This window comes from Gopherus flavomarginatus, chromosome 14, assembly GCF_025201925.1.
Source record: "Gopherus flavomarginatus isolate rGopFla2 chromosome 14, rGopFla2.mat.asm, whole genome shotgun sequence".
Taxonomy (NCBI): domain Eukaryota; kingdom Metazoa; phylum Chordata; order Testudines; family Testudinidae; genus Gopherus; species Gopherus flavomarginatus.
In genome coordinates, this window is record NC_066630.1 from 8521804 (window position 1) to 8538671 (window position 16868).

The window sequence follows — 16868 nt, forward strand, 5'->3', positions numbered from 1 at the left end:
GTGTGCAAGTTGGAAGTTTGACAGCTACTTCAACCACTGTCCCAGCTGACTAAACTTCGCTTTATTCAGGGGAGGGGAGGAGAGGAAGCATTTCTATGACTTCTTTTCAAACGCATCTGGGTCATGGTATCGATGCCATGTTAACATCTGGGACTGATCAGAAACCAGTGAATCGGCAGAAGCTGCCTCCTGAATGTCCAGACGTGAAGGCATCTCACAGGCAAAATATACAGGAACTCCTCATTTAACGTTGTCCCCGTTAAGGTTGTTTCATTGTTACGTTGCTGATCTATTTGGGAACAAGCTCATTTAAATTTGTGCAATGCTCCCTTATAACGTCCTTTGGCAGCTGCCTGCTTTGCTCACTGTTTGCAGAATTCTCTGGAAGAGCAGCCCCTCCTTGTGGGGATTAGAAATGGGAGGGCAGCAGCCCCCCACTCCATCAGCTCCCCTAAATTCCCTATAAGGTAGGTGGCCCAGCAGCAGTTCAGGTGACCCTCCCTCCACTGCAGTGCTGCTCCTGCCCTGCCCTCTGCCTTGAAGCTGCTCCCCGGAGCTTCCTGCTTGCTGGACAGGAGAGGGGTGCTGATATCAGGATGTTCCCCCCCTCCGCAAAGCGGAGGAGGGGGACAGGGCTCAGGGACAGAAAGGAGAGAGCTTCCTGGAAACCGTTGCCCCTTTAAGCAGAACAGCCAGCTCAGACAGGAAGCAACGTACTTGAAGTGGGGTTAGCATACTTAAAGGGGCAATGCATGTCTTTCTCTCACACTCATGCACACCCCCTCCAGCACTTTGGAAAGTCAGCACCTGTGCAGCCAAGCATGTGCTGTCAGGAGGAGGGAGTGGTGCGCTCCAACTGGATAGCGTGGGCTCATCATGTTCGGTTTTTGCAGGGAAGTGTTTGCAGTTACTGCTCTGCATCTATTGTGTTTCCGCCCTCCAACCTCAGTCAATGCTGCCCTGTGGAGTGTGTGGATACATTAACAGCAGCATATTAACCCTTGAGGGCTCAGCTAAGTGCTAGTTCATCATTTAGCAGCAAGGCATTCCCTGGGAAATATCCCATCCTCTTACTCCACCAACTCAACCAAGCATTCATTGTTGTGTACAATATTAAACAGTTTAAAATTAAAACTTACATTGTAAATGTTTATAATGTCTTTTGTCTGGCAAATTTCCCTGGAACCTAACCCCCTGCCCCCTATTTACATTAATTCTTATGGGGAGATTGGATTCGCTAAACATCATTTCGCATAAAGTCACATTTTTCAGGAACATAACTACAACGTTAAGTGAGGAGTTACTGTATTATAACTGGGGACAAAGGAAGAAGTATTTTCTGAGATCTGAAGAGGTCATATTTAAATGGGCTTTGAAAAGATTGTTCACAAAAAGTTACTTCCTAGGCTAATGGAAAACTTCTGATCTCAGAGGGTACAAGCATGGGTAACCTCTAGAAGTTGCCATGCAAAACTCCCTACTCAACCCACAGGCAAACAGACAAAGTCAGCCCCAGTGTGGTGCCCACACCAGATGTTAATGTTTTATTGTTATTGATCTCTAATATGTCCCCTAGTTAAATATTAAGTGGTTGGATTATCCCTCTGGTTATATATGCTACTGCTGCAAATATTTGCAGTGCCATGGGATACTATTTTGCCATGGGATACTATACACAGTGAAGGCAGAGGAAACCGGCAAATGCAAGAGTTAACATAGGATGCCAGCAACAACTCAAAACGAGCAAAGCAGAGCCAGTGGTGGATCAGATATTCACTCTCGGAGATAAACTCAGGATTCAAGCACTATGCCCACTGTATATTTTGCATATGCAGCCTTGTCTTTTTAGCCACGATGCACATATTTGAGGCTTTACAATGTTGTCGGGTATTTCCCTGCAAACATAATACCAGCAGAATAGTTAGAGTGAAATTACAAATTCGGTGACTTAGAACACGTTGTCCTCTCTATCACATGAAACTGTAAAGTCTGTGTTTTCAAGGTCAGAGATAAAACATCTGATCTACCATCATCCTCTGTAGTGTAATACAAGAGGGTGAGTTTCTACCTAAAGCCATAGTAAAAGTTGGTTTTTAAACTGTTAACAGAAGTTACCTGGTTCTACTAGTACTTGAAGGTTTAGTCACAGACCTAGTTTAGATTTACAAATATAATAAATAGCTTATATATAACAGTTCATATATATATAAATAGTTATAAAAGTTTAAGAAAAAACCAGTAGATGTTTTAATAAATGGTCAGACTATTAGAGGTTATAGAATTCAATAGGTCTGATTATAATTATCAATGACACCTTCCACCTATGTACTTATAAGTAACTGTCTAACACTAGTAATACAATTTATGTAACATCTATTACTTTATTAAACTATTATGAACTATTTATAAATGGAACTTTACTAGTAAAGTGCAATTTTGTATCACACAATCTTTTGGAGAGGTTATTAAACACACACATCCGCAACACAGAGATTTTTGATACACACAAAAAAGGTTTAAAACAGTCAAAAATCCAGTGCTAAAACTTAACACTTACCTCTTAAAATCAGCAAGTCCACCAGAAGCTAAAACTCCTCAAAAACTTGCTTGTGGAAAATAAATTATATACTTTAAACATACCAACAAGGAGGGAGGGAAATGACAGCTATCACTAGGTGCAATGAATGCTAAGGTCTCAGCGCAGCTGGTAGCAACGAATGCTGTTCTCACACAACTTCGCCATGGATATTTATACTCTCCAGGGTTATGATCATTTCTTGGCCCTCTATGATCTTGGCAACTGCTCTTTATTTTCTGAGAAAAGGAAAAAATAGAGGGTGTCATCAAATCTCTCAGGGCAGCAGGGAGATACCATGGAGCCCAAGAAAACTGAGAATCGCCCTATTAAATGGAGTAATATAACACACACACACAAAACGAGGGGGGGGGATGGGGAGCGGCGGCGGAGGAGACAGAGATGGTGGGGGGGAGGAGGGATCAATAATTAAAACCAAATGATAATTTACAACTTTTCCACGAAACCAGCTACAAGAATGGAGCCAGAGAGACGGGGCTCTGGACTCAGATGGAATTCAACAGTGAAATCCAAGGAGACCACTTAGCTGCAGTCCTTGAAGTTAAAAAAAGAGCCCAAAAACAAAACCCCAAACCACTAACTCGTAATTTTCCAGGGATCAGTCGAAGCTGCGGCTCCTCCTGCTCCGGAGCTTCTGGCTGCGAAGGAGAGAGAGGAAATGCGAGCCCCAGCTAAGCAAGAGCCTCCTGCCCGCAGCAGAAAGGGAGTGGGGGGAGAGAAATCAAAGGGAAGGCTTTAAGTGCAAAACAAACCAATCTAGATTCAAAGGGAGAGAGGAAAGAGTGGGGGGGGGGGGGCGCAGCATAAAGCCCCGCAACCAGACTGCCTTATAAATGAAGCCAAACGAGAGACCTGCGAGTGTGCTTCGGTGGAGGAGAGGGGAGAGGTGGGGGACCGCTGCAAGGAGGAAAATCGCAATTAAACAGTTGCAAATCTCAGTTCATCTCCCATTGCTTTGCTGTCACTTTGTAAAGCTTTCTTCTCTCCCCTCGCCGTCCCACTAGTCCGCGTCCTACGAGGGACGCCAGGGGGCGCTCCTCCGCAGGTCCTCAGCAGTCATTGCAAGCCTGAAACTGCTTACTGGTGGGTGGTGCAGGGCAGCGTTCAGGCTCGGTGAGTGCAGAGCTGGACTGCACTTGCAGACTGTAACAGGGCTGTTTCCAAAGCGCCTGTGTACTTAGCTCTGCAGAGAGGCGATGCCAGTCCCGGCTCCCTTTCATTAAAAAAAAAGAAACGACAAAATAACTGTGATTGGATGTGTACACATACAGAAGGATGGAGGCAAAAAATGTTGGCATTTGAATGCCTCTGGACAGAGTGAGAAAGGGACTCTCATTCAACCAATAGATTGACATTACTGGTTTATTTCCTCAGACCTTTCTCACTCTGTCCAGAGGCATTCAAATGCCAACATTTTTTGCCTCCATCCTTCTGTATGTGTACACACAAATACACCCACACCAGAAACAGCCAAGGTCTCCTTAAAACAGTATGAATCATTTTCTGTTTAAAACTGCTGACCAATATCCTGAGAGTTTTATTCTTTTCAACAGTCGATAGTATATCCAGTCAATTCTGGTTTGAAGACTGCAACTCCCAGGATATTCTTCAAAGAACTATACATTTAAAACACAGCAAAGCTTGCACACCAAAAATAGATTTATCATACTTGATATATGGATTATTAGAAACACCATCTTCATTAAACAACAAACAAGGCCACTCCATTCAGTATAGTGGGGCAATATACATGTAGGGGGAACCCCCTCTCTTAAATGTTGGTCCTATAGACGTCTTTGCTTAGTCACTCTTGGCTTTTTGCCATTTTTCAGAGCTAAGCTTTTTTTGAGAAGTGGTGATATCTTGTTTTCATATCCAATCTATCTGGATATCTGTCTGCATTACAGAAATCCCCAAGCATGGCATCCAGCCTGCATGGCTTTTTAAATAATTAGATCCACTGGCAAGCATTATCAGTATCTTTCTTTAGAACAACATGGGTGCAGAGCACCTAGTCTTCTTAAGAAAAATCTAAGATGAAGGTCACAATATTATCTGCTCTGTCAGGTCAGTCCTTTTTTATTTGCATTTGGATGACATTTTGGTTTATTTTAAAGGAGTTCCAGATGTAAAACAATGGCATATGGCCCCTTATCTGTAGCCCACAGCTCTATCTTGCTAATAGAAATTCAGTGGACTTTGGATATGTTTGAAAATCTCAGCCTTAACCCAAAATGTGTTGATGCTCGGATGAACAGGACACTAGACAGACTAGAGTGGAAGACAGGTAGCCGTAATTACTTTGAAGTCATAGATAGCATTGTATTTTTCTTGAATTAATTTTCTTGCTCCACAGCTTCCTCCAGGACTGATGGTTTTGCTAAGTTCACAGAATAACCCCTTTTCACCAACTCAACAGCATTAGGCCCATTGACCTCTATTTAGTTCTCCCCTGCAATGGCAGCCATTCAGAATCATCCAAATCCAGAGACATGACAAGGCTCCAATTCCCAAAACAGTCTGAGCACTAGTCTCTTAAGTGGTACAAACCACACACTGCTCTGGCACAGTGAGTCATCTGCCTCTTAAGGATGTTGCATTAGTATTACCAGAAAGCTGATTAATTCATTTAAACACCACAATTTTCAAATAATTTGCAGATCCAGGGGGAATTTGTGATATTGTAATTCCCACACATCCCTGCTGTGAATTACCCCTTTCCAGTGATTCAGTCTGAACAGAATTACCCATCTCCCTTATTCTTGATGCTTAAAGGCAGTGATTCTTACAGAATTAACAGGGTTGGAAGGGACCTCAAGAGGTCATCTAGTCCAACTCCCTGCTCAAAGCAGGGCTAATCCCCAGATTTTTGCCCTGATCCCTACGTAGCCCCTCAAGGATTCAACTTACAACCCTGGGTTTAGCAGGCCAATGCTCAAATCACTGAGCTACCCCCAAACTTTTCTCAAACTTTTGTACTGGTGACCCCTTTCACAAAGCAAGCCTCTCAGTGTGATCCACCCTTATAAATTAAAAACAACACTTTAAAATATGTTTAACACCATTATAAATGCTGGAGGCAAAGCACGGTTTGGGGTGGAGTATGACAGGTCTCGACCCTCCACATAATAACCTCACAACTCCCTGAGGGGTCCCAACCCCCAGTTTGAGAACCCCTGCTTTAATGGGTGTATTCCTTTGATATGTACAATTAGCTTCATCACCCAAGTCCAGAAACTGTATCCAGTGGTACTATGGACTAGGATGAGTCCACTAAACTTCTCGTCACTTGTGACCTAGGGCCCATTTCAGTTGAAGTATGAAGAGGTAGAACATTATATTGTCTACATACTTCTACTACTTATCTCCACTGGGATTCTGTTGGATATTTTTGAGCTATACAAATTCAGTGGATGAAGTTTGTCCCTGATGTAAGCTCACTGAAGGACTTGAATACACGAATTTGGTCCACTTTGTGTTTCCATGGACCTGGAACGACATGATGATAAACAGGCACGTTTACTGTGAAGGATCAAAGAGAGAAGACAGTTGCATCACGTTCTGCAAGTATTTTCCCAGGAGTCCAAAACATTCAAGTCTCTTTTGTGGCTACTGTTAAATGACTAAAAGAGCTGGATTTCCATAATGTGGACAGGTATCCAAATATATCTGATTCCGAAAACAAACGTGCCAGAAACAAGACTCTTCCTATCCGGTGCAAATCAACCCTTGATTTCTTTGGCACATATGCTGCTGCTAAGCCTTGATTCACTTCAGATTAAGAGGTGATTGTTGTGGCTGTGGGAGGAGTTGGAAGCTACACGTTTTAGACAAAACCAACACTTCACACGTTATGTTAAAATTTTCATTTTGTCTTCATTCAGCTGTTTCAAGTCCTACATTCAGCCAATGCCAAAACAAATCAGAAGTTATTTTTACCCATTCACTTCATAGTTATTATGGTCTTGATTATAACTTCTCTGGTTCATATGCAAGAAAAGCCACACAATGGGACTGAATATATAAGAAAAACCTTTTTTTGTAACAGCCAAACAGAAACAAAGACATATTTCAGTTATTTTACTCTCAGTTTAACATGCAAACACCATGCCTTGATTTTAGACTCAAACAGGATTACACTCCATTTCTAATTCAAATGTATGCTCACATAGGAGGCACATGTTAGTGTACCAAGATGGGTTTTTTATTCAAGTCTGTCATAACAGAAAGTGTGCACGCCTAGGGACCCCAATCAGAAAATCAAGACTCCTTTGTGCTAAGCTACAAACAACAAAGACAATCCCTTCCTCACTGATCTTATAATTTCTGGGCCACAGCACACTCAATATATATATTAACCATTCTCAAACATAAATGGAGGCCCCCAAATACTCTACTTCTTCTGATCAGTTTGGAAGACAATGATCATGAGCAGAAACAGCATGGGGCATGCTCCCAAATCTGTGTAATCCCCTCTGGACTAACCTCCAAAAAGCCTATTTTTGTGAATTTCCATTGAAAATTTGCAGATGCAAGAAGCTGGGAGAAGCTTCCCCGACTCTCCCACTTCAGAGATTTTGTCCAAGAAGGAAAAAGTGTAATTATAAATTTGCTCAGATGTAAACCACCATAATCTCCTTTTGTCACCAATATCATAAAGCTAACAAAATAAAATGCACAATTACCCATAGATCTCTCTGCAACATATAACGCCAACAACTTTTAAAAAGTGAATTTCTATTCAAAATGAAAATATGAGCTTAAGATTTCTTATGGCAAGAACTGCGTGACCAGCTATTGTTTTCCAACAGTTAAGTGGATTTGAAATTTTCTGCAGTAATTTAGAACTTTAGTAATAAACCATTCAGTGCGTGTGACACCACTGCACTCTACTGGAGAGACTCAGACCTACACCTCTGTAAACCATGGGCCATACACAGCTAACAGCTAAAAGCACAGATGTTCCATCTTCTCCAGTGGTCTGCCCTGCATTTTTAGAGCAGGATGTTCTGTTCTAACAGACACCATGACATTCCAAATAGCCATGGAGCGTGAAGCCCTAGGCTGCAACAGTTTAATGACACAATGAAATGAACAACCCAAATCCATTTAAAACTGCAGATGTTTGGCAACTGGAATAGGATTAACCAACTTGGCTACAGCTTCAGAGCTAGCGCCCCTGCTCTTGAGAAGGGTGTCAGGGGATTTTTAATGGCCAGGAGTGGTTAGGCCAGGCGTGTTTTTGTTTTGTTTTTTTAAGGAATGATCACAGCACCAGCAACACAATGTCCTTATCACCATGCTGAGGTATTGGTCAGGACTGACACACATGGCTGACTCATCAAAACTACTTCAGCATCCTGGATTTCCCATGGCAGCCTCCCTTAGAGAAATGAAAAGGCTTAGCATGAGACTGAAGAGCGTGAGCTATATGGCATGGCAGAATCCATTCAAAATTATTCTATATGAATATTTCTCTTAGGTCAATAAAAATCATTACCACAACTCTTTAAAATAGTTTTCCATCAGTGAGTTAAAAGGTTTTGCACGAATGGATTTACAAGTGACAAATTACAAATTCAAGAATTAACTGAGATGGAGGGACAAGTATTTCTATTTGTTTCTGGTTTTTGCACTACAGGCTAATATGTGTGTTCCCAAAGCAATACACTACTCGCTGACTGTCTGCAGTTTCCATGGTACAAATCCCTCCCAAAACACAAAAACATTAAATATTCACTATTGGTATTAGTTGTATGGATTATAAAGCAAGTGACTTAACCTCTGCTCCTCTATCTGCAAACTGGGAGAGAACAGTAACGACAGATAGCGAAGGACCAATCTGGAACAAAATTCATGAAAGATTAGCCTTGGATGGATGGCCCTGTAGGAGAGTGAAATATTCTAACTAAAACACATAAACAAGATGCTTCCCAAAGACTGTCTGAAATAAAAATACTTTCAAACATACTTCATAAAAGGATTAATTCAGTGGTTTTCCATGGTGCTCCTCCAGTATCTTAAAAATCTTGGGCTGAGGCATAATGGTATATAGGTAGCCAGCCTATGGAGGTGGCTAAGTATTTCACAAAGCAACGATACAATTAAATGCTATTTCAACTGTTATTAAAACACATACTTACTACATAGCACTTATCTGTTCTTTATTTTTTTTAATCAATATTCTGATATGCTGGACTTTTTGACTAATTCACTAGGGTTAGAATTTTCCAAATGTGACAGTCTCTTCTGAAAAAATCACCCCCTAAACAGCCTGTTTCAGTATGAACTTCTGGCATGCTCCGATTCCTTATACTTAGACCAAGATTTTTCAAGTATAGGATTCAGAAGCCCTATTTTCAGGTGTCTGTTTTGGAAATCTTGGCCTTTTTTTGCACTCAAGCCAGTTTTCTTCTAAGGTTAAAATCTGCTTTAAGAACATCACTAAATAATTATAACACTTAGCTCTGATGCATTTGACATTATCAGTTACAGATAGAAATCAAGGACATACATACTGTTCAAAAACAAGGAGAGTAGGTTAACAGAAAATAAAAATTGTGGTTGTGTAATGTCAGATGTTGCTACATGCTTTTCACTGACTTCTTTGAGTAACTCACTGCACAGGTTTCATCAACAATTGTATGTGCAACATCCTTAGTGCAAATTAAATTAAAAAGACCTATGGAAGTTTACTTCATACAAACAGACATTGCAACATTTGTTTATGCACCAGAAATTAATCACTGCCAGTTCTCAAAACAAAATACAAAAAAAACCCCACTTCTATTGAATCTCTCATTTTAGTTTAGCAAGAAAATTATAAAGAGGACATGAATATGCAGAATCAAAGTGACTACTGTACTTCACTTTTACATTCTTTGTAATAAAATTGTGAAAGAGGAAATTCTACCACAATATTTTCTAAAACATCACTTGACACGGCTCGGAGTAACCTCAGCTAAAGGAGCTCCAGATTCTTTTGCAAGAATGATTTATAGTGTAGTTTTTGTGAAAAGTCTCTTATGGGCAAGTCTCTTGTGAGTAGACATAGCCTTGGTTTTATATAATAACCTACATTTACTAGAGACAGACTATATATACACATACAAAAAATGTCATAAGCTAGATATTTAAAGTAATAAGAATCACCACTATCATCAGAAAAAAGGAATGTAAACTTATGTGTTTCACGTTTCAACTCCGGGTTTGTTTCAGATTTATTTGACATAGGAAAAGCTCGGTGCAGGTTTGTGGGATTAAAGTGTATGTTAATTACAAGTGGGATCTACAAAATATTTTTAGGGCTGGTAAAATGATCTAATTGTGCACCATTGATATTAATGGGACTTATAACATCAACTTCTAAGGGAGGACGGGCAGGCACATAATGTGAAATGTTATATATGTATTTAATATTATAATAGATGGATTAATGTGATCATGGTATGCTCTTGTCTTTAAGCCTGTGAATAGTCTCACTGCTTTGCTGGATCAGGTTTTAAGTGAAATAATATTTTCTCACTGTGTGTCCAGTTCTAATAACTCCATTTTAAGATGACTAGTATCCACATAGGAAATTTTTAACTGCAGAATTAATGGTTCAGCCTGACTTACACTGACTAGTGACCATGGTTCAACAACTTTACATGTGATTTTTGTTCAAAATTTGCAACTCTATCAAACAAGAACGTTCTCTGCCCATCTCTAGGAGCCCTGGCTCTGGGGCAGTCTGTCAGGTACATGAACTGGCAGGAAACCTATCTGGCAGGTCAGATTCCACAGCAACCCTGCTTGGTTTCTCGTGGAATTTCGTCAAAATCAAACTGTCTTTACGAAGCGCTTAGCTTTCAATTCAGCAAATTCCAAAGGAAATAAGTTTCATTAGAATTTTTCCAACCAGCTCCAACAAACATCTTTATAGCGACTTACGTCCAAAACACTCTCAGTATATAATATATAAACTATATGGCAGGATTGTAAAACGCTCCCACCTCTAGGATGGAAGATACCGGCAGTTGAACAGTGCACATCAATTCCTCTCAGCAATTCAACACAAAGTGAAGAATCCAACTGAAGCAAGAGTGCAAACTTTGGTAGGGAGAATGTGGTTACTCAACTCGAATCTGGTCAAATCAAGGGGAACATCCTTACTTCTTTCTTAAAACGTTAGAGGATAAACAGTCAAGACTTGGTTTTATAACATCTAAATAAAGGTTTTCTTCTAATTTCACTGAATATAATTATATGACTAATGAAAGATTTGTAACAGACACTTGCAGCTAAGGGAAATACAATTTTTACTTCTTTTCAATGTTTAAATAAAAGAAATATGTTAAAGACAGAGTGTGTGTTCATTCTTTTTAAGTCACTTTCAACCTCTCCTATTCAACATCAATCTTCTCAGTATCAGGGAGACTTAAATGAAGTTCTACTGAGAGAGGCACCCAATATTTTCTCAAGGCTAAAGAGTAAAGTTTTAATGCTCCTCATTGAATGACTGTAGACAAAAGGGCCCAATTAACTTCCATGAAAATTGAAGGGCACCTCTTCGGATCAGCCCTGAAGAAATCCTGAAAGCTGAAGCTGTGATTAGTACTTTCCCACCACTCCTCCTTTGTGGATGTGGTTACCAAAGCCCCTTCTTATTATTAACAACTTGTATTATTGTAGTAAATAGGAGCCCAACCCTGGACCAGACCCCCATTGCGTTAGGCGCTGTACAAAAACATGGTTGATTGCCTTTTAATGAAAAAGCCAAACAGATAGCACAAAAAGGTGACCAGATACTATATTAATAGGTGAGCTATGAACATCTTAGAGCAACTAAAAAGGCAAATTGTACAGTTATTTCAACAAAAGGTAAAAAGCAGCACAATCACAGAGAAGTTATATGGAAAGCAAGCGTCCTGCCTGTGCCAGACAAAGAGAGAAAAAGTGAAGAGAGAAATCTAGGAAGCTTAAGAAAATGCTACCGAAATTTCCTGGAACATAAAGCCTAAAAATATAGAGCAGCTACTTCATTTAAAAAATACAAAGGGAAAACAGTGGAGAAAATACACTTTTTCCTGCAATTTGCTATTTTTCTTTTTCAAATGCAAAGCTCATTTGACCTAGTAGGTATGTGTTTTTTTTTAAACCAAGGAAATGATTATGCTTTCAGGAGTATCATAGCATTATTTCGAATTAGAAAATGCATAGTAACTCTAGACTAGAGTTTCCACAACTGAAATTTACACTCAAAGTAAAAGAAACACAACCCACAACTTTAAACCAACTTTGTGACTTTTATTGATGGGCAACAACTTTATACTCCTAGATATCACTAAACTGTGTACAATTAGGAACTCAACATTATTGGGGAGCAGACAGCAAAATTAAACAAAGCAGACTTAAAGAAATATCAATCTTCATTATTTTGCCCATTTTTTAAAATCTTGTGTACACAGAAGCATAAATGCAGTTTGAAATCTCTTAATAGCAATAAAGTTACAATCACCCATCTATATAGACTAACATTTTAACTCCAAATATTTGATCTGCAATGTGTACTTAAGCAGTTTCTCATCGCACAATTATTAAAATGTGGTTTCTTTCCTATTAGGAACCAGCAACTCACCATTTTGTACTTTTGTACATTGTTTTGAAGCACATAGAACCATTGTCTCCTGATACCCTCTGGCTCATGTTTTACCATTTATCAAAAACTACTGGGGGAGCAGAGAGGTTTGTTTTTTTTTTTTAAGTTTTTTTTATTTAAGTAAAGATAAAACTTATTTTCACAGAAATCTACAAGTTTTGTTGCTGGTGCAGGGTTTTCTTCTACTATGCAATTCGAAAGTGGGAATCAAATGCAAACCCCCTTTATCATCTTAGGATTCAGCATTAACTCAGAGATATTTTATCTTTTTGTGATTTGTGAAACTGAGTCTTTCAACCAAATGACTTCATTCTGGAAAGTCAAAAGTCAACACACAAACTATGTTGTGCACAACCCCCAAGGTAGTTTCCTTTTTCACTCTAGCCCATAGTTGCAAGGGAAAAAAGGATTCACTCAAACGAGCATTTAAAGGAGGAAAAAAGTTAGTGATAGTTGGCGTTCTACAAAGCAGGTATCTTGCACACACAGCATAAAGAGGAAAGTTTCACAGCAGGTCAACTCGGCGATAGTACAGGAGGTAGGCTGTGCGTTCAGCAGACGGCTTCACCACCTGGTACTGATTTATCACTTTGACTGCCTGGTCATCAATGCGTAACCAGCCATTAAGACCAATCTGGAAGACGTCTGTAGTGTAATGGCCACCAGTTGCACTGTTTCCATGATGATAGACAACTACAAAGAAAGAAGTTAATGTTTATACTTCCACTGGAAACAAAACAGGAATACAAATTTACCAAGATATTCCTTTGTTTAAGTTCATAATTCAGACAAACTTTCCAACTCACATGAAATCAAGAACATTATTTTCTGAAGCGTTTAACTACATGTTGAGTGGCATGTTTACATGCTATCCTGTACTGAAGTTATGCTTATACAGTGGTCACCACTGAAACCTTTACAAATACCTTTGCAAATACTTAAAGTTATACCAGCATTATCTATATGATAGAAAATACTGTCAAAATTTTATCTACTTACAAAGGGAAAAATCTATTGTGATGCTAGTGATTTTTCACTGGCAGCACAAAAACGCAGGATTCTAAAGTAGTGAAAAATAATATCCTTAAGATCAAGTGTCCCAAAAGTCTAAGACAGATATTTTTAATTTACTACATGGCTTTCAGGGAAGGATTTATTTCACAGGAAAAGACCAATGGGATTGATAGACCATCTTCCTGCAACAATTCAACTTAGCTTCAGAAAATTCATTTAGTGCTGACAAACTTAGTAAATAGTTGAGAACAAACATAACTGCTTGAAATCTCCTACACGTCCAGTTTGTTGCTGCTCGTCATTTCAAGTCAACATGAGTGTAAGTTAACTGTTCAAAGATCAAAGTAGATATTATACAATACTTAGTATCAGACATCTCTGTGACTTAAACCAGAAGCCTCTGACTCAACCTTCCCTCATATCTAATCATAAAACCTCAAGTCTTCATATACAAGAGGACATTATGAAACTTTACAATATCAGAACTCTGTTCAAAAGTCTCCTATTACAAACATAAGAAACTCCCCATCTAACCCATTTAATTTTGCTTTAAGTATGGTTCCACCCTACAAAACTGATTCCAGAAGAATCACTGTATACTAACCACCTGAATGTGCTTAGTTTACAAGTTAGTTTTGTGAGTGCCAATCCTGCAATCTCAACATGGAACCAAGCTGGATTCTTTATTTTGAGAAAGTCACCACCTGTAATATGTTCTGAAGCAAAATTAGGTCCATTTGATGTTGTGGAAACTACTCCTCATCTTCAAATTGTGCTATCCACTACATCTGCGGACTTTTACTGCTTTCACTGGAGTTGCACAGGTGTAACTGTTTGGAATTATATTGGTATATAATTTTGGTAATAATGCATAAGAAGGAACAGAATCTAGCTCACTCTGTTAGCTATGTTTGGGTGGTGAAGCACTGGAATGGGTTAGCTAGGGAGGTGGTGGAGTCTCCTTCCTTTGAGGTTTTTTAAGGTCAGGCTTGACAAAGCCCTGGCTGGGATGATTTAGTTGGGGACTGGTCCTGCTTTGAGCAGGGGGTTGGACTAGATGACCTCCTGAGGTCCCTTCCAACCCTGGTATTCTATTATTCTATGCTTGTCTCTGCAATGCTAAGTGGAGTAAACAAAGCAGTAAACACAAGTAGCGATAGGAAAGTGTCATTTTCACAGTCTACCTTTCAGAGTTGAACCACACACTTTAAACTTACTCTGATTTTGTTTACACTTCTATGAAGACAAAAACATATTACAAGTACTTTAAGTTAAGCAAAAGCAGACAGGCACGATTTATGGTATACAGTATACACATTCTAAATTACTGGTATATTTCAAGAGTTCTTTAAGACAGAAACTACTCTAAGATTTTCTAGGATGCAGTTTGTATTTTATCTTACTGCAGAAGAATATTTAGGCAAACCTCTTGTTATATTTTTAAGGAGAAATATCTTTAATTCTAAAAAAATCCTTTTTAATCATTCAAATTTTGTACAAGTAGTGCATGCTGTGTGTGTGTGAAGTTCTGGACTAAAACAATGAACTGGAGACTGAAATGGTGTGCGTCTACAGAACAGGCACAAAAGACAAGGCAGTGGCAATGCAAATTTCCTCATACTGTTTTTATTCAGGCTCTCCAATCCTGTCTTGGAAAGCTCACCCCAGAGGTGAGAATTGTTCCACTAAAGTAACTACTGCCCTCTGCTGAGATTTCCAGTCTGGGTGGTATTTTCTGTAACCTGGTTATACCACCTAAACAGAACTGGATCCAAACCACCTCGTCACACAAGCCCACCAGAACTGAAACTAAACTGGTAACTTAGAAGTGACAAGCTCCAGTCTGAGCTTTTTCTTCTGATGCTAATACAAATAAGCAGGTGCACATCTTACTAATCTAGGTATAGTTTTTAAAGACTGTAGAGATTAATGTTTTGTTTATTAATAAAATGCTTTGGAATATTTATACCAGTTTCCAGTCTTTAACAGCAACAACAGGCTTTCATCTGGTACTTCAATATATTCTGACCATAAAAATGTCACACTAACATCCAACTCAGTGACACCTCTATAGTCATACAATATGCCATTCATACATTGTCAGACGTACTCATCTTGAAAGTGTTTAGAACCATGCAATGAATGAACATCAAAGTGGCAATTTTAAAAGACATTTGAAAAGTTACCGCACAAATCAGCGGTATGTGTCAAATATAGCTATATTAAAGTTGTAGATGTTCTTCTGGCTATGCAAGATGTATTTACCATTCAAATTGTACGTCACCAACACCAATTCATCATCAGTAACAGTTATGCTATACAATTTGTGTTAGGCGTCATCATAAATGAATAATACTCACAGAGGAATTGATACTTCAAATTTAACCCCGTTGAGAAAATATGAATATTGATGTACACCACTTGAGACAGAGCAGCCCTATATGCATCTTAACAGAAGTTTTGCAGTCTGCATTCTTTCATTGAAAAGCAAGTATCTGTATACCCTGTGCAGGATGGATCTGGTACCGAACTGTGATCCTATGTTACTTAGGCAGAAGCTGAAACAATGTGACAGTAACCACATAAAGGAATATTCAGTACTTATGTGTCACTTTACACTAGAACTTACTATCCCTGCAAGTGACATCACTTTAATTTAAAGTAAACATTTTATAATCCATCAGCAGTAACTACAACATTTCCACAACCAGAATTCCTATATGTAATGCAATATTTTGGGATAGAGAGTGACATAAATGGCTAAATACCTGCAAAGAGCCGGTAGGTTCTTTGGCCTTTAAAAATCTTGCTTTTCACACCTGGAGATAGTAACTCTGAAAAAAGCAAAAGCAACGTTTTTAACAAGCTATAAACTTTTGTGTTAACAGATGTCAGGTGAACATTTATTTCCAAGTAAGAATCAAATAGTTTTTCATCTGAAGCTTCCTGTATCAAAGAAATGGCTGAAACCTCAGCACGCTGACACCGGAGTCTTTTCTGTGGTAGGAGATAAGGGGGTCAACTTCTAGTTTTTTGCTGCCAGAGCACTGGCCTTTGCATATGGGGTTTCAAGCAAAAGTACTAACCCCAGGGAAACAGAGGAGGGGAAAAAGGGCCAAGACACTAGTTATCTCCGCTGCCATGCCTCTTGTTGGAGGATGAGAGGGTGAGCCTGTAAGCTCCAGTGACTGTAAAGAATATAGCAGTTGCTTGTCTTGCTTGACCAAAGCAGTCTGTAACACACGTTTTACAGATTTCAACACCCCTCCCCAGAGCATGTATTAAAAACAAAAACCTCAAGATCAAATCATACTATCTGATACAGTAAATACATCATTTATAATGTATCCCTATATAATTAGCCTTGCAATTTCCAGGTAGCTTGGAACATACTGCAGACAGCAAAAAAAATATTGGTCAATCTGAACTACTGGTTGACTGAACAGCGAATGTCAGAATAAAAAGATTCAATGCAGCCAAGTACACATATTATTCTGGTGTTTATATATAAAACACACTTTGTAAAATGAATAGATCTTAACATTTAAAAACTGAAGAAACTTTATAATGCATTAACACTTGATATCTGACCTACCTATTTGGTTGCTTTGAGGTTTT

At 39.0% G+C, this 16868-nt stretch overlaps 2 protein-coding genes across 8 annotated transcripts in view; both read right to left on the bottom strand.

Moving 5' to 3' along the window:
* CRISPLD2 (cysteine rich secretory protein LCCL domain containing 2) overlaps positions 1–3934 on the bottom strand; it is a 45297-nt gene extending 41363 nt beyond the window's left edge. Inside the window, exons 1-2 of one of the 4 annotated variants that reach the window (XM_050923262.1) lie at positions 3449–3934; positions 2558–2814 (exon numbers count right to left, since the gene is read on the bottom strand). The gene's annotated coding sequence lies outside the window, so the exon portion shown is untranslated. The other 3 variants (XM_050923263.1, XM_050923264.1, XM_050923265.1) reach the window with 3 other exon arrangements.
* Positions 3935–11863: 7929 nt separating this feature from the next.
* Positions 11864–16868, bottom strand: part of USP10 (ubiquitin specific peptidase 10) — a 72525-nt gene continuing 67520 nt past the window's right edge. For all 4 annotated transcript variants that reach the window (XM_050923253.1, XM_050923251.1, XM_050923252.1 and 1 more), the window contains 2 exons: positions 16019–16084; positions 11864–12929 (listed from right to left, as the gene is read on the bottom strand). In XM_050923253.1, coding sequence (XP_050779210.1) covers positions 12742–12929; positions 16019–16084 — 254 coding nt within the window. In that variant the 3' untranslated portion in view covers positions 11864–12741. The remainder of the gene's footprint in view (positions 12930–16018; positions 16085–16868) is intronic.